Genomic DNA, 22522 nt, shown 5'->3' with positions numbered 1-22522 from the left:
CAGGCTTCCTGCGGAGCATGGAGCCCGATGTGGGGCTCGATCCCAGGACCCTGGGATCATGACCTGAGCCGAAGGCAGACGCTTAACGACTGAGCCACCCAGGCGCCCCAGAAAACATTTTTTTTATTTAAATTCAATTAGCCAACATATAGTGCATCATTAGTGTTTGATGTAGTGTTCAATGATTCATTTTCATTGTTTACTATTTCAGAGATTATTAAAAATAGTGATAAGGAAATTTTAGGTAATATTTAATGGGTACAACTTATATATAAAAAGTTATGCCATCAAATACTTTATTGACTTCTATAGAAATGAGACATGAAAATTTTGAAAAATACTCAAGTCAGAACAATTTAATAGCAAGTCTTTTGTGATACTGATTGCATTGGAAAGTACTTAGTAATATTTTTAGTATAGATTCAAATAATAGAGAGAAATGGCCATTTGATCTCAAGTAAAGAGTTATATTCATCTTTTTAATTTGAATCATTATTATCTCTTTTCATTATTTAATACAGGACTATTCCCTGATGTGGGTGGAGGTTATTTCTTGCCACGACTTCGAGGAAAACTTGGTTATTTCCTTGCATTAACAGGATTCAGGCTGAAAGGAAGAGATGTGTATGCAGCAGGAATTGCTACACATTTTGTAGATTCTGAAAAGGTAATTACTTGGATTATTGCATTTTGTGTTATTGGAATAACTCCTGTTGCACGGGAAGGCAGTATAAGTGGTTGGGATCCCAGGCTTTTGGTTAGATGTGGGTCTGAATCCGGGATCTACTGTTTAAAGTTGTGTGACCTTTGGAAAGATAGTTAAGCTCTCCAATCATGTTTCCTCATGTGCAAAATGGAGATAATTATGTCTGGATTCAGGACTGTTTTGCCTGGCACCTTCAGTGAATATTTTTTCATGAATAATTACACTTTGGTTAAAAAAATACCTACTTTAAGAAAATCTAATCTATAAGAATCTAAATTTATATATAAAAAGATAGGCTTTTATTTTACAAAAACATTTTTGAAAGGTCCTCTTGGTTGTGAGTTTCCCTACTAGTGCATTTAAGAGTTACATTTGTAAAATATGGTCCTAAAAACTTTTCTAAAGGCTGTTGCAAGGGACACATATTACTTAGCTTTGTCTTTTTTTTTTTTTTTAACAGAAAATTTAACAGTTTTCTTAGCACAGAATAGCACAGTGGCAAAGAACGTACAACAGACAGCTTAGGTTTAAATACTAGCTTGAATTTAGCCTCTTTATCCCCTAGTTTGCCCATTTCTATATGGGGATGGCAGTTCCTACCATAGTAGTTGAATATTTTTGTGGTCAATGTAACAGAAAATCCAGTTCAAGGTGGTTTTGCCTCAGAATTTCCAGCAAGAAACTTGGGATTTATTCTGCTTCAACTGGGAGCTCACCCTCCTTGAACTGGCTTATATTACCCTTGAACCCATGAGCCAGTTAACCTACATCAACTAACCCACCTTGCTAATGTGTTCCATATCTGGAAGTATGGGGTGAACTTAGCTTTCTAGGAGGAAGCACATAGATCCAGATGGATATCTGATCTTGAGAGAGGGATGTTTTGGGATAGGAGGAGGAATGTTACAAAAAAGTATGAGAACCTTCTATCACATTGCTTGAAGTTTCAGATCTTTCTCCATGTTATGGGCATCCACAGTCACACTGAGTAGGTGTCTGTCCCATCCTCCCGTGAGCTGTAAGAGGAAGCAAACATGGGACTCCATCATGTACTCTTGAGGGACACCCTTTGTTAGAGTGGAATTTAGTTAAGAATGGGAGAGAGCGCTGATCCACAACTTAATTCCCTTCTTTGTCAGCCTGCTCAGTAATAATTTCTACAATGTGTAGGCTGCCATTCACAGGGCCTGCACAGGATAACAGAAATGAGTAGTGAATGTTGGGGTTGAGACTAGAGGTGGGTGCAAAAGATAAAAGATAAATAACCATCTGTCTCATCTGACAAAGTAGAATATGAGAAGTGTAACAAAGAATATAGAGAAGGTACTCAATGGATTGAAAGGAGGGAAAACTTAAAAGGCTGGAAGTTTTCTCATAGAGGTTGCAGTTCAGCTGGGCCTTAAGATGAGTACTGTCAGGAAAAAGCATTCTAGATAGAGGAAACATGTAATGAGCAAACCAGCGGGCAGGAAAGCTTAGCTATGTTTTGGAAACAATAAAAAGTCCCATTTGGCTGAGCATAGAATAGTATGTGAGGGATATAGATGGAGATTAAGTGTGGTTATATTATAGAGCTGTGCACTGACCATAGTAACCATTAGTCACATGTGGCAATCTTAAAGTTAATTGAAATAAAATTTATAATTCAGATCTTTGTTGCAGTACTGCATTTCAAGTATTTAATAGAGAGAAACAAAGATGAATGTGTCTCCTCTTTAGTTTCTTCCATCTTTATCTAATTCCTTGCAAGGCAACATTTGCTGTGTGGGAATGTGTGTGCATTCAACTTCAGAGAAAATTTCCTTCACTGATTAGCTGAAGAGAGCACATCATAATTTTAAGACAAGTATTTTTAAAAGAGTATAAAGTTTCTTTAAAAGAAAGTCCTGGTGCAGCCATTCTGGAAAACAGTTTGGAGTTTCCTCAAAAAGTTGAAAATAGAGCTACCCTATGACCCAGCGATTGCACTACTGGGTATTTACCCCAAAGATACAAATGTGGTGATCCGAAGGGCTATGTGCACCCCAATGTTTATAGCAGCAATGTCCACAGTAGCTAAACTATGGAAAGAGCCAAGGTGTCCATCAACAGATGAATGGATAAAGAAGATGTGGTATATATATACAATGGAATATTATGCAGCCATCAAAAAACCCGAAATCTTGCTATTTGTGATGACATGGATGGAACTAGAGGGTATTATGCTAAGCGAAATAAGTCAATCAGAGAAAGATGTGTATCATATGATCTCGCTGATATGAGGAATTCTTAATCTCAGGAAACAAACTGAGGGTTGCTGGAGTGGTGGGGGTGGGAGGGATGGGGTGGCTGGGTGATGGACACTGGGGAGGGTATGTGCTGTGGTGAGTGCTGTGAATTGTGTAAGACTGATGAATCACAGACCTGTACCTCTGAAACAAATAATACATTATATGTTAATAAAAGAAAAAAAGAAGATAGTAGGAAGGGAAAAATGAAGGGGGGAGAATTAGAGGGGGAGACGAACCATGAGAGACTATGGACTCTGAGAAACAAACTGAGGGTTCTAGAGGGGAGGGGGGGGGGGAGATGGGTTAGCCTGGTGATGGGTATTAAAGAGGGCACATATTGAATGGAGCACTCGGTGTTATACACAAACAATGAATCATGGAACACTACATCAAAAACTAATGATGTAATGTATGGTGATTAACGTAATAAAATTAAAAAAGTCCATGTTTGTATTGGGGTTCAGATCTGTTTTCTTTTTTTTTCCTCTTTTAGTTGGACATGTTAGAAGAAGATTTGTTAGCCTTAAAATCTCCCTCAAAAGAAAATATTGCAGATGTCTTAGATGCTTACCATGCAAAGGTAATCTTGTCAGTATTCTCACTTCAGATTTTAATTTGTGGGGAAGGGGAAGTGATTGAAAAATTAGCAGTTGGTAAATGTTATAGTTTGTGGATATAAAGATGCTGGGATTTATTAACTTGAAAGCTTGATGGAAGGTCAGAGCTTCAGAATTGTTAGGATAGCCATCTAAGAAGATGACTTCTTTGCCGCACAAGAACACAGCTTATCTTCTCATTGCTGGTGAATTTCAGCGTGTAGCTTTGTGATTGGCCCTTGCAACAGCTTTTTGCAATGCACCATGACATTTCTGTAATGGATGGTTCAATGTTGACGCTGTTGAGCTGCTAAAGTGAAACTCTGATGCATATCTAAGTATAATGATAAAGTATATTGCATAATGATAAATTATATATATTTATATAAGATAAAGTATATATTGTTCACTTTTAATTCCTGACTTGTGTAACTTAAATTTTCTTTTAAGAGCCAAAAATCTATAAAAATGTTACATGACGGGACGCCTGGGTGGCTCAGTTGGTTAAGCAGCTGCCTTCAGCTCAGGTCATGATCCCAGGATCCTGGGATCAAGTCCCGCATCAGGCTGCCCGCTTAGCAGGGAGCCTGCTTCTCCCTCTGCCTGCCACTCCTCCTGCTTGTGCTCTCTCTCTCTCTGACAAATAAAAAAATAAAATCTTAAAAAAAAAAAAAGTTATATGACTTCTGGTAGAACATGATGGGTTCAATATATGCTCCCTTCTAAAACTGTAATAAAGGAATAAAAAAGGCACAAATCCACAAATAGAACAGAAGAGGAGACAGCGGCAGGTATGAGATGTCAATATTTTGGAAGCTTGAAAACAGAAGGACGAGGGCAGCTACTTTAGATTTGAGAACGCTGAAATATCTTACCCTTTAGTAGGGGAAGCCAGGAAGAAGCAAACCAGTGTTTGCTCTGTGCCCTCTGTAAGGTGCCAGAGTCCCCTGAAGACTGGGATGTGCAGGTGGGCGGAAAAACAAAAGATCCCTGCAAAGTTTTATAAGGTGCAGTGAGGCCTCCCGAAGTCTCTCCTGTGCCACCAGCCATCCTTCCATAGTTCGGCTGAGAGTAGACATTTACTACTTAGGTCAAATCAGACAGACCTAGCTGATCATGGGGGAGGGCGAAGTGAAGTGCTCTACTAAAAAGAGTCAGAACATACTAAATAGGAAGACCTCTAGCCTCTTTTCCTAGTTAGCTTCCGGGCTATTAAATATCCTCTATCTTAGTTTGGGCAACTATAACAAAAATACCACAGGCTGGGTGGCTTAAACAATAGAAACTTATTTCTCACAGTTCTAGAGGCTGGGAACTCCAAGATCAGGTGTCAGAAAATTAGATTCTTGGTGAGGACCTGTTCCTGGTTTGCAGATGGACAGACGCCTTCTTTCTATATCCTCACACAGCAAAGTGAGCTCTCTCAGGTCTCTTTACAAGGGCACTAATCCCATCACAAGGGCTCCACCCTCTTGACCTAATTCCCTCTCAAAGGCCCCACCTCCAAGTACCATCACTTTGGGGATTAGAGTTTCAACATGAATTTTGGGGTGACGCCAACATTCAGTCAATAGCACCATCCCACTCCTAAGCAGTACCTTCGAAGAAAAAGGAAAAAACCTGTATTTGAGGACATCCCAGGTCTTTGCTTAATCTTTGCTTAATTTATAACTCATCAGACAATTGACAGTCCTATAACTGTGATCGACTTTACACATAAAGCTACTTAATTTTAGTACTTCATGCTAAAATTTTTTTATGCCAAGTATAAAAACAAATTGGTCAGAACAAAAAAAGCACTTGAAGCAAGCTGTGCAGGGAAAGGAAACTTGAGAAAAGAAAGAAAAACTATAATTGTTAAAACTGTAATTGTTCAGGTCAGAGGAAAATATTTCATCTGTGAAATAACAGATGTAATATAGTAGTCAAAGAATAAAAAAGAATGTGATAACAAAAGGGAGAAAACCCGCAACAAATTAGATTAAAATTGAAGGTTGAGGAAAACTATAAGAGGACAAAAAGGATAATAAGATGGAAAATGGAGAGAAAGGACATTAGAGGTCTATATCTAATTATTAGGAATTCGTAACAGAAGAGAAAGGGGAGGAAATATTTAGAAAATAGTATAAAAATTTATTCAGGACTGAAGAATATGAATATGGATGACAGAGCCTCTGAATACTCAGTGCAGTGAATATGAACACAGCACATGAGGATTTCATCAGATTTTGTCAAAGCATTTGACAGTCTCTCATGTTGGGTAAATATAGCATGGATTAGAGTGGGTGGGAGTTGAAGGGCCTTACCAGAGAGTTCTGCTAAACGTGTGGGTATTAGTCTATAGATAAAGTCATCTTGGCCTTTTTCAGCTTTTTTTCTCAGTGATTTGGGTGAGAATGTTGACAGCATTTTGATCAAATTGATTTGAAACTAAGAAAAAAAATTAGGTAAAAGAATATGGATTAAAAAACCCCTTCAAGTTTATAGAGTGATCTGTTTGATAATATCAGTGTGAAAGGTAATAAATGTATGGGAAAAACACTCCCTGTGTTTTCTCATACTACCACATTCACAACACTTCTGACACCAGATGTGTGGGTTTTCTACACATCAAGCAATTCAATGCAACCCACCTGGGTGTCCTATAATTCATTTCGGTAGTGACACTATCTACCTGGATAGATATCTGCATCAGATCCCACAACCTAAGAGCTCAGTCCCACAAGACTGACCCCACTTCAGATGCCAGTCACAAGTCCTAGCTTGTCACCTGTACTTCTGATTGACCATAAATTGGGGTTCTCATGACCCCTTCCTTGGGTTCGATAATTTGCTAGAATTTCTCACAGAACTCGGAAATACTTAATGTTTGTTGGTTTATTACAAAGGATACAATAAAGGATATGAATGAATAGTCCAGTAAAAGGTACACAGGGCAAGGTCTGGAAGGGTCTCGAGCCCAGGAGCTTCTGTCCCAATGAAGTTGGGATGTACTACTTTCCCTGCTTGTGGATGTGTTCGTTAACCTGGAGCTCTCCAAACTCCATCCTTTTGGATTTTTATGGAAGCTTTATTACATAGTCACTATTGGTTAAGTTATTAGCTATTGGCGATTGAACTTAATCTCCAACCCCTTTTTCCTCACTGGAGGTAGAAGGAGGGAGGCGGGAGATAGTGGCAGTGTTGGGGCAGGGCTTGATTAGAAGGTGGGACTGAAAGTTCTAATTTTCTAATCACAGGTTGGTTCCCCTGGAGACCAGCCCCATTCTTAGGAGCTTTCCAAGAGTCCCTTCTGTTAACATAACCGTGATGGGAAGGGGCTTGTTATGAATAACAAAAGGCCCATTTCACCTTAATTTTGGGACAAAAGACCAAATACAACATACAACAAAAGATGCTCTTCTTAAAGAAATTTCAAGGTTTGGGGGAGCTGTGAGCCAGGAACAAAGAACAAATATATGGGCAAAGACCAAATATGTATTATTTTATTTTATTTTTTAAGATTTTATTTTTAAGTAATCTCTATACCCAATGTGGAGCTCAAACCTACACCCCCAAGATCAAGAGTCGCATGCTCTACCAACTGAGCCAGCCAGCATTCCCTGTATTTCTTATTTTTTATTTTTTTAAACTTTTTATATCTGAGGTTTTTTTTGTTTTTTTTTTTTTTAAGATTTTATCTGAGAGAGAGAGAAAGAGATAGAGAGCTTGAGCGGGGAGGAGAGGGAGAAGCAGACTCCCTGCTGAGCAGAGAGCCCGACATGGGGCTTGATCCCAGGACCCGGGGATTATGACCTGAGCCGAAGGCAGATGCTTAACCAACTGAGCCACCCAGGCGCCCCTGTATTTCTTATTTTAAATCACAGGATCACAATAGAGATAAGTGAAAATTTTGGATTTCAGTCCAAAGTACCAAATTTTTAAAGTACAGCACGGGGAGAAATGTAGCCTACAACAGCACCGGTTTAAAAAAAAAACAAAAAAAAAAACACATAATAGTACTGCCCCCAAACTAACTCAGACTTAGTCCTATTAGTAAAAGGGTTATATCCAAACAAACAAGGATATGTGGAGTCCTGATGCACTTTGCTATGATTCGGTCATACCTATAGCTAACGTGTACATTCCACACTTGATAAACTGGAACTTGTGCATAAGAAGGACCTGATTGTGAGGGGACACAAAACTGCACTCTGTGAGAAAAGAGGTGGAAGCAGGATTCACTAGAACTATAAACGTGAGAGGACTGACCTGGCCCAGAATTAAAAAAAAAAAAAAATCCTAATTACACTTATTCAAGCACTGTGAGTTCCTTCTCAAGCTACTGTTTTCTCTCTCTGGAGGTCAGTGCTACACAGATATCAGGGATGTGGTAGGAGTTTTATGTATCAAATGGAAATTTGGGCAGGATGACTTCTCAGGTCCCTTATAATCCTTAATTCATTACCATACTTTAATGATGTAGCATATATAATAATATATAAATAAAAATAAAAGAACATATTTTGCCTTTGGCACTTTTAAGAACTAGTCTGGAATAACACCATCTGAATTTTGAACATGTGGTAGCTATTTATAAGACTTGGATATAATTTGAAAGTGATAATCTGTCACAAAGTGTATCATTAAATAGGATGACATTTTAAAGGATTTTTAGATTTGGGTTACTTCAAGTGAATTATAAGATTTTTCTTTTTTAAATAGTCCAAGATTGATCAAGACAAGTCTTTTATACTTGAGGAACACATGGACAAAATAAACAGGTACTTAGAGGTCTCAGTACATCTATTCTTTTGGAAGGACTATATTAAATTGAATTTGCTAACATTGTAATTACATTGTGTTTAATGCACTGAATTTGAGATCAGATAGCAGAGTGCTTTTATTTTTTCTTTTTAAAGTAGCTTCTCGCCTACTCTTTCAGGGGAGAAATAAATCCATTATACTGAAATAATCTATCGTGCTGATTCACTTTAGTGTAAAACTTTTTTTTTTTTTTTAATGGGAAAGAGAGGCTAGAAAATAACAATTGAATTATCTTTTATCTTCGTAAAGTCTTTTTTTTTTATGAACGTCTTATGAAGCTGATCAGCAAAAGATTTTTTGTGCAGTGATTTGAGAGATTGATAGACTGGCTTAAGGAACAGAAGAGGAGGATAGAAACTATTGGAAAATAAGACAATTATCTCTACATTTTAGAAGCATCAGTTTTTCACAGTTAAGATATTTATTTATATGTAATATATACAAAAAAGCATAAGAGAAAATTTAGGCTTTATTTTGCATTAATAAAAGTAGACTGCAAACACTTACCCAGAGAAGCAAGGTTTTATTTCATCATCCTGTAAAATAGCTTGGAAAATTTTTCATTATTGAAATGGAGTTTGGGGAAAGCCTGTGTTTAGATTCATTGCTATTTTGGAAAGAAGAAATCGCTTGCAGATTGGTGAAATCATGTGTTTCCTTTTTTATAGTTGGTTCTCGGCCAATACCTTGGAAAAGATAATTGAAAATTTACAGCAAGATGGTTCATCTTTTGCCCTAGAACAGTTGAAGGTAATATATGGATCATTTCTGTCCTGAGCGTGGTGAATCCTTGTGGTAAGGAAGCCTCTTGTGTCAGAACTCTGTGGTGGTGACATAGACCACTGCACAGGTTTGTTTGTTTTTTTTTTTCCTGAACTCAATTGAGCCTCAGAAAGCATTTTCACAAAACCTTTATCTAAACCCAAGTGCCTTGTCTACCTGCTGGATGTTGACAACAAAGCTGAGCTGTTTTTAGGTCCTGTGACTGTAACAGAGAAAGACTTAAGGAGGCATGCCTCATCTCTTGGGAGTCCTCCTTGTCCTGGGGAGAAGCATTTAAGAACATTTTTATTAGAAGGGTTGGGTTACTGGAGTATAGTCTTTTTTTTTTTTTTTTAAAGGTTTTATTTATTTATTTGACAGAGACACAGTGAGAGAGGGAACACAAGCAGGGGGAGTAGGAGAGGGAGAAGCAGGCTTCCTGTGGAGCATGGAGCCCGATGCAGGGCTCGATCCCAGGACCTCGGGATCATGACCTGAGCCAAAGGCAGACACTTAACGACTGAGCCACCCAGGCGCCCTGGAATATAGTCTTTTTATAATATATTGCAATTCAATTCTGCCATTAATCTATAAATTCAGTTGAATATGCAACAGATCAGTATATGGTCTTTCTAAGCAGTAGGTTTAATTAAAAAAAAAAAAAAATGATCCTTTTTAACCTGGGCAGAGGCCCCATCTATCCCCATAGCTGAGGTTTAAGCAGTGTTTCTCAGTGTTAGGCACACTTTGTTTCTATGATGTCACTCAACTGGTAACAGCAAAACAAAGCTGTTTTTGTATAAAGGCGTGCACGAGTACTGACATGCTTGGAACTCTAAGTATGAGACTTGGAATATTTCAGACTTCTACACAAAGGAGAGAAAAAATTGTGTTTCCTTTTACTTTATAGAAAAGGTGTTAATAGCTTGTCCTTATCTGATAGTATTTTTTAGTTTATAGGTATAATTGTCACATTTCAGTTGTCAGAAAACTTAGAAAAATTTAAAGTTTCACCTGTGAAGATGAAAACACTTCCCCATTGTTACTGTATTGTCTCTTTCTCTCTCTTTTTTGAAAGATTATATTTATTTGAGAGCTGCTCTTGCACATCAGGGTGGGGGGGAGGGGCAGAGGAAGAGGGATAAGCAGACTCCCCACTGAGCAGAGAGCCTGACAGCCCAACGGGTGGGGAGGCTCCATCCTAGGAACCCCTGACCTGAGCAGAAGGCAGACTTAACCAGTAACTGACTGAGCTACCCAGGCACCCCTCCCATTGTTAACTATATTCTTAAGGTGGAAATCCCAAATTAGTCTCTTAGGGCCTTATTTAGTAATTAGAATTCTATTAACTTTTTTTTTTTTTAAGATTTATTTATTTTGACAGAGACACAGCGAGAGAGGGAACACAAGGGGAGTAGGAGAGGGAGAAGCAGGCTCCCTGCTGAGCAGGGAGCCTGATGCGGGGCTCGATCCTAGGACCCCAGGATCATGACCTGAGCCGAAGGCAGTTGCTTAATGACTGAGCCATCCAGGCGCCCTGAATTCTATTAACTTTCAAGGATAGGCATAAATTAGAGTAGATAGACCAGTCATATGTTTTCTTAACTCACAATAGTAAATTAATGTGAGTCTTAACAGCTTTTAGGAATGCTCACATAAATCTAGATAATCATTTTATATTTCAAGGATTCTGATGTTAAACTGGTAAACTTGTTCTCTTGTTTCCAGAGCAGTATAGAAACTAGTATTCCTGTTTTTTCTCCCCTGAGCAATAGGCCCAGTTAAGTATGAACTTAGTAATTTCATTTGAGAATAGTCATGCAGCACATTATTACCTCATACCTATATGGTGTCCCTTTAAAGCAGTACAGATATGCAAGATGACATACTATTTTAAAACCACTGGCCTACCCCAGAACTGAGGGATAGAACTCAGTTTTCTTTCAATATTCTTTCTATTCCTCTGGCACTACGATTATTCTGCATCCAGAAGAGGGTACCTGGCAAGCCACCCATCACAGCTAGGATCACGGTAGGCTAGGATCACTGTAGGCACGCTCTTCAGAAGGACAGGTTTTGATTTTTATTCAGTTGATCTGTAGCTCAATTGTGGCTCCAAAATATTAGTATCTGCTGGGAACAACATGATGTGAGGATCAAAAAATCCCCACTGAGGCTTCCCTGATAGAGCTTAGATACAGGGTTCATTTTAATTATCTCAACCAGAAACATACATCAAAAAACAGCCCTGAAGGAGAAAATAGCTTTTGGTGCCTCAGTGAAAGGTTTGCAGATCAAATGTTTGGACAAATTTTTGAAAAGATTCTAATACTGTGTCAGTAAGCTTCTAGGATTGCTCCTAACCCTTATTGGCCTTTCAGGGACTCCACTCTTCCTTCTGTAGGTCCCAAGGATCCAGTCTTTTTATGGTCAAGTTGCAACCATCTACTCTATGTATAAGGATTCCTTTCCTCAGTTGCCCATGGGGAAGGACATAATCTTTTCAACATATTTGCTTATCATTAAATAAAAACATACTTTTTTTTAATCCCTTCTTTAGATTTCTAAAGTTTTCACTGCTAATAACTGTAGGATAGCATGGGTTAAAAAAATAACAAATATGAGTAACTCATATTTGAGTTACTTTACAACTCAATGCAATTTTCAACTGATGCAATTTTCATAGTACCTTAGTTTATGGCTTCTCATGTCCTTTCTTAGATTTTCTTTCAAAGTTCAATACTTTTTTTAATGCTTGTGGTTGAAATTCCTCTAATCTGCTTTTAATCCCCCTTTTGGTGTAGGTTGTTCATGATGCCAAACAATCCATGTAAGCTATTTGGGCAATTTAGGTGTCGCAATGCGTAGCTCCCATTAGGGAAAACTTAACCAGAGTCTCCATTTGCAGGTGCTCTTGTGTGCGTGTATGCACGTTTTAAATTGTGGTGAAATACATATAAAATATACCATCTTAACCATTTTTAAATATATAATTCAGTTTTGTTGAGTATATTCACCTGGTTGTACAACCAATCTCCAGAACATTTTCATCTTACAAAGCTGAGTGAAACACTATACCTATTAAATAACAACTCCCCATTTCTCCCTTACTCCAGTTCCTGGCAACCACTGTTCTACTTTCTGTTGCTATAAATTTGACTACTCTGGATACCTCACATAAGTGGAATCATACAGCATTTGTCCTATTGTGGTTGGCTTATATCACCTAGCATAATGTTTCAAGGTTCATACATGTTGTATCATGTACCAGAATTTCATTCTCTTTTAAGGCTGAATATTCCATTTTGTGTATATACCACATTTTGGTCATCCATCCTTGATGGGCATTTAATTTGGGTTGCTTCTACCTTTTTGCTTTTGTGAACAGTTCTGCTATAAACATGGGTATACAAATATCTCTTCAAGACCCTGCTTTTAGAGCCAAGATGTCCATCAGCAAATGAATGGATAAAAAAGATGTGGTATAAATATACAATGGAATATTATGCAGCCATCAAAAGACGAAATCTTGCCATTTGCAATGACGTGGCTGGAACTAGAGGGTATTATGCTAAGCCAAATAAGTCAATCAGAGAAAGACAAGTATCATATGATCTCACTGATATGAGGAATTCTTGATCTCAGGAAACAAACTGAGGGTTTGGTGGGGGGTGGGAAGGATGGGGTGGCTGGGTGATAGACATTGGGGAGGGTATATGCTATGGTGAGCGCTGCGAATTGTGTAAGACTGTTGAATCACAGACCTGTACCTCTGAAACAAATAATACATTATATGTTAATAAAAGAAAAAAAGAAGATAGTAGGAAGGGAAAAATGAAGGGGGGAGAATTAGAGGGGGAGACGAACCATGAAAGACTATGGACTCTGAGAAACAAACTGAGGGTTTTAGAGGGGAGGGTGGGGGGATGGGTTAGCTTGGTGATGGGTATTAAGGAGGGCATGTATTGAACAGAGCACTGGGTGTTATACGTAAACAATGATTCATGAAACACTACATCAAAAACTAATGATGTAATGTATGGTGACTAACATAACATAATAAAATAAAAAAAAATCCTGCTTTTAATTCTTTTGGATATATACCCAGAAGCAGAATTTCTGCATTATATGGTAATTCTGTTTTTAATTGTTTGAGGAAGCTCCATATTGTTTTCCATAGCAGTTGCACCATTTTATATTCCCACCAACAACAGTGCATAAAGTTTGCCAACTCGTTATTTTCTGTCTTTTTTCTACTATCCTAATGGCTATGAGGGGGATAGCTCATTGTGGTTTCGATTTACATTTCCCTAATGATTATTGATACTGAACATCTTTTCATATGGTTGTTGGACATTTGTATCTTTGGGAAATGTCTAGTTCAAGTCCTTTGCCCATTTTTTAGTTGGGACTTTTTTTTTTTTTTAACATGATTGAGCTGTAGGAAATGCTATCCTGTTTCATCTTCCTTTTCTGGTAATAAGACTAGCAGGCTTGCCAAAGTAAAGAAGGTTCTTCAGGACCAATGAGGGAAGTGTTTATTTTTTAGAATTGCAAGTGATATCAATAATCAAAGAAATGTGAGTAGAAGAGATTGAGACCCCCCCCCCCAAACTGTGTCAGCAAGGACACTAAGCCAAGGAAAGGTATTTCAGTAGGATCACTAATCCTTAGGAGTGCTGGAGTATGAAGTCCATGGCCAGAGAGACAGAGAAATAAGAATAAGGAACAGTGGGTCCAATTAATATCCAGGAAGGTGTTCCTGAGCAAATGGCCAGGGAAACCAGTGTTGCTTTTGACTTGTCTTTTAGGTGTTTATACTAATTGATAAAATATAATATGACATTTGATATAATATAATAGGATAGGCTATTGTGTTAAAGGCTTAAAGGGCATATAAGTTCTTTTTTTTTAATATTAGAAGACTTTTTAAATTCTTTGGAATTTCTTCTTTCTAATTACCAGTGTGGGATTTGATTTTGAATGCTCATTTTATGAAGAATAAAAGAAACTCAGTTTTATACTTGAAGTTAATATATAAGAATATGACAAGCTCCTATAAAGAAATCATACACGTGAAAAATTTGGGAAAAAGAACTAAGAATAATTAGGCATAGCTTTTAAGAAAGAAGAACAGCAAAATAATAGAGAAATTAAGTTTAAAAGATTACTAATCTTTCTGTAAGCATTGAGAATTAGCCATATACTGTATTATTTAAAAATAAAGTGACAAAAAATAAAGTGACAGGTGTTCCTGAAGAATTAAGTGCTACAGAAATTGCTCTTCTGTTGTAAACAACTAGAAAACTGGACAAAATATGTGAAACAAATGTTTGTTAACATTGGACAATGCAGGCAGCACAGGACTGTGATTCCTGAGAGGAAGGAAACAAACAGGAAAGCCCTAAGATTGACTTGGCTTCCTTCCTGCAGGAATTTTCAGAATATTGATCTATACGTATTTTAGGTAAAACTCCACAAGACCAGGGAAAGAAGCAGAGGAAAGCAGTAGTTTGAACAGTTAACAAGACTCACACAGGTCTGGGAAGAGTTTGTGTTGCCATCAGCCAGAAGGTTTACATTTTACTAGTGGGGGTAAATTAAGACTAAAGTAAAGGCTGCCGAGAACTCCTAAGATAATTCAGTAGGGAAAAGATAGTCTTTTCAACAAATGGTCCTGGAACAATTGGATATCCATATGCAAGAGGAAAAAAGTACTTGACTCTTTGTAGGGGAGGAGAAAATTCTCCTCTGTCTTCTTAGGGTCTCCAGCCCAGCCTAAGAATTAAATCGACATAAGCCAGATAGATTAACCGGAGAAAAACATACAAATTTTATTAAAAATTTACATGTACATGGGAGCCTGCACAAGAGAATGAAGATCTGAACAAATAACCAGAGCAGGAAGCTTTTGTAACTTCTAGACAAATTTGTGAAGAATTGACAAGAGAAAGGAGTTTGGTCTAGTGGTAGTAAATGGTGAAGAAGTAACTGGGAAGATAAGGGTTAGTTTAACAAGGTTTATTTGTATAGATGTCTTGGCCCCATGTTCCCTGTCTCTGGTGATAAGAATGTCTTCCTGCTGCTACACAGAGGGCATTTTCACATGGGAGTTTTATTTTCTGGAAAAGAAGGTCATATTGTTTCTCCAGTGCCTTTAACTCAAAATAATCTATATGCCAAAGTGTCATACCTTGAGGTAACATGCTCTGAACTCCTTCCCACCATATGCAATTCAGAGTGGATTATGCATCTAAATGTAGGAGCTAAAGCTGTACCACTTCAAAAAGAAAACAGAAAATCTTTGTGACTTTGGGTTAGCCAAGATTTTTAATGCAAAAAGCAAGAACTGCAAAATAAAAAAATTGATAAATTGATCTTTATTATAATTAAATACTTTCTTCTTTGAAAGTCATTATGAAGAAAATAAACCACAGTTTGGGAAGAAACATATTTGCAAACCTTGTATCTGATAACAGGACTTTATTGTATATAAAGAACACTTACAAGTTAATGAGAATACAAACAGTGCACCTAGAAAATGGGAATCTAGACACTTCACCAAAGAACATGTGTGAATGGCCTTACAGTAAGCACATGTAAAAATGCTCAAGATCTTTAATCATTAGGAAAATGCAAATTAAAACCACAGTGAGATGTCACTGTGCATCTGTTAGAGTGGCTAGAATTTACAGTACCAACACCAAATGTTGGTAAGGATATGGGACATCTACAACACACATTGCTGGCAGGAAAGCAGTTCGGCAGTCTCTTATAAGTTAGATGTACATTCACTGCAAGACCCAACAGTCCCACCCCAAGGGATTTACCCAAGAAAAATGTAAACATACAGCCACACAGATGCTTGTACTCACACGTTCATAGTAACTTTATTATAATGGCCAAAAACTGGAATACTGCTCAACTGTAAGAAGGGATGAGTTAGCGCTACATGAAACAACATGGATGAATCTCAGAAGCGTTGTGCCAAGTGAAAGAAAGCAGACACAACACACAGGACTACTTACTTATGATTTTATTTTTATGAAATTCTAGAGAACACAAAATTTTAGGGAGAAAACAGATCAGTTACCTGTGGGCAGAGTTGAGGGAAGGAGAACTCTGCAGGGTGATGGAAATGTTCCAATCTTGATTGTGGAGGTAGTTGCACAACTATATATATTTATCAAAAGTTACAGAACTCTGCACTTAAAGTGAGTGGATTTTATATCTAAGTTACACCTGAGTAAAGCTAATTATTTAAAAAAATCAAAATGACATACCTACTTATATTAAAAAAAAAAACCAGTTTGACCTATAGAAGTAGGTATTATGTTTGCTGAAGGTACCCATTACACTGTGCTGTTTACTGCTATCAGTAAGAGTAATTTAATGGCAGTGTTGATGGGTATATATTGTGTCTTTGGGGAAGGAGTACAATAAACCTTAAGGGGAAAATACATCAATTTATGTAAACAGGAAAACAGCTTTCCAGTCCACTGATGGATTATCAGTGACCCTAAAACACTATCAGGAGCATTTGGGATATCATGAAAGAGCAGTACTTGATTCTTTAGACATTATCTTTGAATTTTATTTAAATTGTTAAGGCTTTTAAGAAATTACTGGAAAAGTCTTAAGATTGCAAAAAGCACTCTTGTTGGACTGGCTCTAAGCCTTTGCTATAGATAAAAGAAATACCAGTGCCCATTTCTTTAAAGTGCTCTTTGGCCTTTATATAATATTATGACCCTTCAGAATGATAAAGAATATATTTAAAAATAAAAATATTTCTGTGAAACTGCAGTATACCATGAGTTAGACTGACTTGCTCTAGTTCAGTTATTTTGTATTTCTGTTCGTTTATTGTCAATCTGAACAATTCTGGAAAAGATTTATAGATATAAGTACAAAATATGTAAGATTATTTAGAAAAGTAACCACAGTTCATAGTATAGTAAATATAAATGATCTAAATATATATGAATTCCTAATTGTTGGGGTTCCTTCTTTTGGAGTTAAATCTGACAGAACCTAGATTTTTAGAGAATGTCATAAATTACATCCTTTTTTTATATAGAAAAAAAAAAAGACTCTAAAGCTCATTTTCTAAGATCACCTAAATCAGAGAAGGAGTTGGAGCTTATATGTCTGTATTAGCCCTTCAGTCAACCCTGAGGCCTACTTGGTAGAATTATTCTAATTGTATCATTATAGGCTTGTTGAATACTGTTTTTTTAATTGTATCAATATAGACTTGTTGGATAATGCATGTTAAACTGTATGTTATTGAGTATTCAGGAAGATGCTGAGGGGAGGGGCAGAGGGAGTATCCTGAATTTTTCTTTTGTTGGAAATTCCCTAGGATTTGATAACAAAAGAAGGGTTCCTAGGAGTCTTACCAAAAAGGCAATGATTATAATGCTGATAACACTCTGAATGCAAGGACCATGTCCTGTTCACTGTTGTCTCCTCTGAAGTGTCTAATGCATAGTAGATGCTCACTAATATTGAATTGAGATGAGAATGTGAATTATTTGATACAAATAAAGGAAAAAAGAAGTTGGCTCTTTGGCATACATGAGACAGCTAATTTTTAAAGGGTCAGATAATTTAGTTACAACACTTACCAGTGTTTTACCAGGAAGTAGAAATATGTTCACCAGGTTGTGTGGTTGCAGGATCGTATCCATACACATTTCTGACATAGCTGAAGATCCAAGTCCTAATCATTTATTCAGTTTTCTGGAAGAGTCTCTGTGTTCCCTTTTTAATGAATGAGGCTATAATACATGAGCTCCTTTAACTTTCTTCCATCATCCGTTTGATTCCTCTAACATGTGTCTCACTTTCTTGCCGAGGGAAACATCCCCATCTGTGCTTTCATTCCATCCTTTCCTGCCTCATTTAGGAACTACTTGCCATCAGTCCTCTCGCTCTTTCAGTTATCTTCAAAATTTTACCTTCTTGGATGAATGCACATTTCCTTCTGCCCTTATTTTCAAAAGCTTTCCTACTCTTACAAAAAGCCTTCTCTTAACAGTTTTTCCTCAAGCTACCATCCTGACTTTGTCTTTCCCCCCTTGCCATCAAAATTACACAAGTAAGTTTTTATTAACTTCTTTCTACCACCTGACATAATGTTTTCTCCATCTTTGTTATTTTTGACGTTTCATCAGCCTTTGGTATTGATTACCTTTATAGCTTTGCATGTAGAGAGAAGTAGGCTTTGGAGTTGTCAGGCTTGGGTTTAGATTCCGCTCTGTGTGACCTTGGATACATTCTTATCAGGCTGGTTTCCTCATTTGTACAGCGTGCATACATGTGAACATCTTTAACTGAGAACTAAGGGAAATGTGCTCCATACATATGCCATCCCTTCCCTTCCCTATTTGGCTTGGTTTCTGACACCTTGCCCTATCCATTTTTGAGGTGGGTAGTATTACAATCTCCATTTTACACATGAGGAAACTAAGATCAATCATGTAGGAAGTGGTAGAGCTGGAATTCTACCACTGAGTTGTTGGACTCTAGAGTTCAAACCCTGAGTCTCTGTGCTAAATTGCCAGTATATCTAAGAATTTTTGGCAACTAGTTTTCCTTGGGTTGTCAATGCACTATTTTTTTAATATGGTGTCTGTTAACAGGAAATCTCTTTAATTACTAATTCGTGAAATGTCTGAACCAGTGGAGCTTTTTTTTTTCTATTATTTTATTTTTTAATTTAATTTTATTATGTTAGTCACCATACATTACATCATTAGTTTTTGATGTAGTGTTCCATGAATCATTGTTTGCGTATAACACCCAGTGCTCCATTCAGTATGTGCCCTCTTTAATACCCATCACCAGGCTAACCCATCCCCCACCCCCTCCCCTCTAGAACTCTCAGTTTGTTTCTCAGAGTCCATAGTCTTTCATGGTTCGTCTCCCCCTCTGATTCCCCCACCCTTCATTTTTCCCTTCCTTTTCAAATGAAATTTTCTTCCCTTTCTTCCCCTAGTGTATTTATGTGTGTGTGACACAAGCACAAACAACTGGAGCCCTTACATGGCCATTTTTTCCTGTCTGTTTCATCCATTCCTCCACCCACCCCTGCCCCCCCCCCGACAACCACCAGTTCTCTGTGTTTAAGTCTCTTTTTTTGTTTCTCTTTTTCTCTTTGTTCATTTGTTTTCTTTCTTAAATACCACATGAGTGAAATCATATGGTATTTCCTTTTCTCAGACTTATTTCACTTAGTGTTATATGCACGAGGTCCATCCATGTTGTTGCAAAAGTCAAGATCTCATTTTTTTTTTTTATGGCTGGGTAATACTCCTTTGTATATACATACCACATCTTCTTTATTCATTCAGCTATTGATGGACACTTGGGTTGCTTCCGTATCTTGGCTATGGTAAATAATGTTGCAATAAACAGGGGTGCATGTATCTTTTCAAATTAGTGTTTTTGTTTTCTTTGGGTAAGTACCTAGTAGTGGGATTACTGGATCATAAGGCAATTCTATTTTTAATTTTTTGAGGAATCTCCATGTTTTCCACAGTGGCTGCACCAGTTTGCATTCCTGCCAGCAGTGCATGAGGGTTCCTTTTTCTTCACATCCTCGCCAACACTTGTTTCTTATCTTTTTGACACTGGCCATTCTGACAGGTGTACAGTGATATCTCATGGTGGTTTTGATTCACTGCTGATTAGTGATGTTGAATATCTTTTCATGTGTTTGTTAGCCATGTGTATGTGTTCTTTGGAAAAATGTCTGTTCATGTCTTTTGCCTGTTTAATTGGATTGTTTGTTTTTGTGTTGAGTTGTATAAATTCTTTATATATTTTGGATATTAATCCCTTATTGGATATATTATTTGCAGTTATCTTCCCACATTCAGTAGGTTGCCTTGTCATTTTGTTGATGGTCTCCTTCACTGTGCAAAAGCTTTTTATTTTGGTGTAGTCCTGCTAATTTATTTTTGCTATTGTTTCCCTTGCCTTAGGAGACATATCTAGAAAAATGTTTCTCCTGTCAGTGTCAGAATTACTGCCTATGTTTTCTTTTAGGAGTTTTATGGTTTCAGGTATCACATTTAGGTCTTTGGTCCGTTTTGAGCTTATTTTTTATATGCTGTAAGAAAGTGGTCCAGTTTCTTTCTTTTGCATGTAGCTGTCCAGTTTTCCCAACACCATTTATTAAAGAGCCCGTCTTTTCCCCATCGTATATTCTTGCCTCATTTCTTGTAGGTTAATTGACCATATAAGTGTGGGTTTATTTCTGGAGTCTCTTTCTGTTCCATCGATATGTTTATTTTTGTGCCAGTACCATACTGTTTTGATTACTACAGCTTTGTAGTATTATCTTAAAATCTGGGATTGTAATACCTCCAGCTTCAATCTTTTTTCTCAAGATTGCTTTGGCTATTTGAGGTCTTTTGTGGGTCCATAAGAATTTTAACATTATTCTAGTTCTTTGGAAAATGCTGTTGGTATTTTGATAGGGATTGCATTAAATCTGTACATTGCTTTGGGTAGTATGGACATTTTAACAATATTGGTTTTTCTAATCCATGAGCATGGAATCTCTTTCCATTTGTGTCATCTTCAGTTTCTTTCATCAGTGTTTTATAGTTTTCAGCATGCAGGTCTTTCACCTCCTTGGTTAAGTTTATTCCTAGGTATTTTATTATTTTTGGTGCAATTTTAAGTGGGATGGTTTTCTTATTAAGTGGTCTTTTTTTTTTTTTAAAGACTATTTATTTATTTACTTGACAGAGAGAGACACAGCGAGAAAGGGAACACAAGCAGGGGGAGTGGGAGAGGGAGAAGCAGGCTCCCCGTGGAGCAGGGAGCCCAACGCGGAGCTCGACCCCAGGACCCTGGGATCATGACCTGAGCCGAAGGCAGACGCTTAACGACTGAGCCACCCAGGCGCCCCTAAGTGACCTTTTTAATGAAATTAACTGGTAGCCAACTGAGGAAGTATAGCAAAGACAGAGTTTGTGTTTTGAGAATTCTAGATTATATATAAAGTGCCAAACCAAGAAAGAGGACACAGGCAACTAGCCATAATGGTAGTTCTGAGGTACATGATTGTGGGTTATATACTACAGCCTTTTGGAAAGGGAATCATAGCTTCATTGACTTTGTAGACTAGAAAAGATAGAAGGTGGCTATGTCAATCCTTTAAGTACACCTTTCAGCATTGTGAATGAAGTTCTTCCAGCTGTTGACCTGTGATCATGTGGGCACTGCTCTTGCTAGAGAAAACTAGTGGTTTTGTCAGCAAAATGGACCCCTTGTCTACTTGCCTGTGGAAAGGAGGGGCCTCCTAGCACAGCATGCAGACTGCCGTACAGGTGCCATCATCCTCATGGTCTGGAACCAGAAAGGCGAGACCGTGGAGTGGGGTTGCTCCAGGGGCATTAAATGAGATCGTGTGCATACAGTACTCAGGGCAGAAGGGTGAGTTCCTACGAAGATGAATCAGATGCATAAAAAGCCTTAATTGCTTTTCTCTCTTTCTCACCTTTTCTTTGGCTTTGTGACTGTAGGTAGGAAACTGATCTTCCTTGAACTTTTCCTGTACAGTTGTCATCTATTTAAGTTTTAGCAGCTGCTAGGTAAGATAATGCCCTGTCCATTCAGTCTGTTCTCTGAATCTGCATGCCACACTTGAGGATGCTACAAGGAACCTGGAATCTTGATGTGGGGAATTCTTTGAACTCAGTAAAATTTCTACCTTTGAGGCAATCACTCAACAACAGGCCTGAAAACTGTATATAGCAATGATAAAGAAGAGGGCAAGCATCAGATTTACATAGCATATAATGGGAGCTCTTGCAGCAGCTGTTGGTCGCAGTCATACACGTGTGTCAGAACACTAGTAATAGCATCTTTAAATTCAAAAGGAAGGGGCGCATGGCACTGTGGCCAAGGAGTCAGGCCTGTTATTCTTACTTTATTAAATATTTAAATACTATAGAACACCACCTCATGGTATCGTGAATTGTTTTCTCTCCTTACTTTTAAGGTAAGTAGATTTATTTATAAAGTCTACAGTTCAGTTCAAACACTTCTCTGTAGTCACAAAATGGGAAGGAAAGAGCTATATTTCTACTCTACCTTCTTTATAAGGTAAAATGTTCTCTGATATCTTAGTTGTTTGTAAGATGTGTATTAATTTTACTTAAGCATAATCACTGTTTGCTTACCTAGTTGGGATCATAATTTATGTCAGGCAGCTACAAAGTATAGATTTCTTTTATTAATTTATGGGTACAGCATTTATTCCACTGGTGGAATGATCTGTTTTGTTATTAAAAGAGATTAGAAAACCATTGGTGCTTTGACAGGATGAGGCTACAGCATAATCTCACTTTTATGAAACTGTC

At 37.5% G+C, this 22522-nt stretch overlaps 1 protein-coding gene across 20 annotated transcripts in view; it reads left to right on the top strand.

Annotated features, from left to right (window-relative positions):
* Window positions 1-22522, top strand: part of HIBCH (3-hydroxyisobutyryl-CoA hydrolase) — a 256064-nt gene that overhangs the window by 104436 nt on the left and 129106 nt on the right. For all 20 annotated transcript variants that reach the window (XR_013447267.1, XR_013447266.1, XR_013447264.1 and 17 more), the window contains 4 exons: window positions 522-667; window positions 3470-3556; window positions 8277-8335; window positions 9047-9128. Coding sequence is in view for 1 of the 20 variants with exons in the window: in XM_078071110.1 (XP_077927236.1) it covers window positions 522-667; window positions 3470-3556; window positions 8277-8335; window positions 9047-9128 (374 nt within the window). In the remaining 19 variants the exon portion in view is untranslated. The remainder of the gene's footprint in view (window positions 1-521; window positions 668-3469; window positions 3557-8276; window positions 8336-9046; window positions 9129-22522) is intronic.

This window comes from Halichoerus grypus, chromosome 4, assembly GCF_964656455.1.
Source record: "Halichoerus grypus chromosome 4, mHalGry1.hap1.1, whole genome shotgun sequence".
In the NCBI taxonomy this organism is placed as follows: Eukaryota; Metazoa; Chordata; class Mammalia; order Carnivora; family Phocidae; genus Halichoerus; species Halichoerus grypus.
The sequence above is the reverse complement of the archived record's forward strand: the minus strand, read 5'-3'. Positions and strand labels throughout refer to the sequence as shown.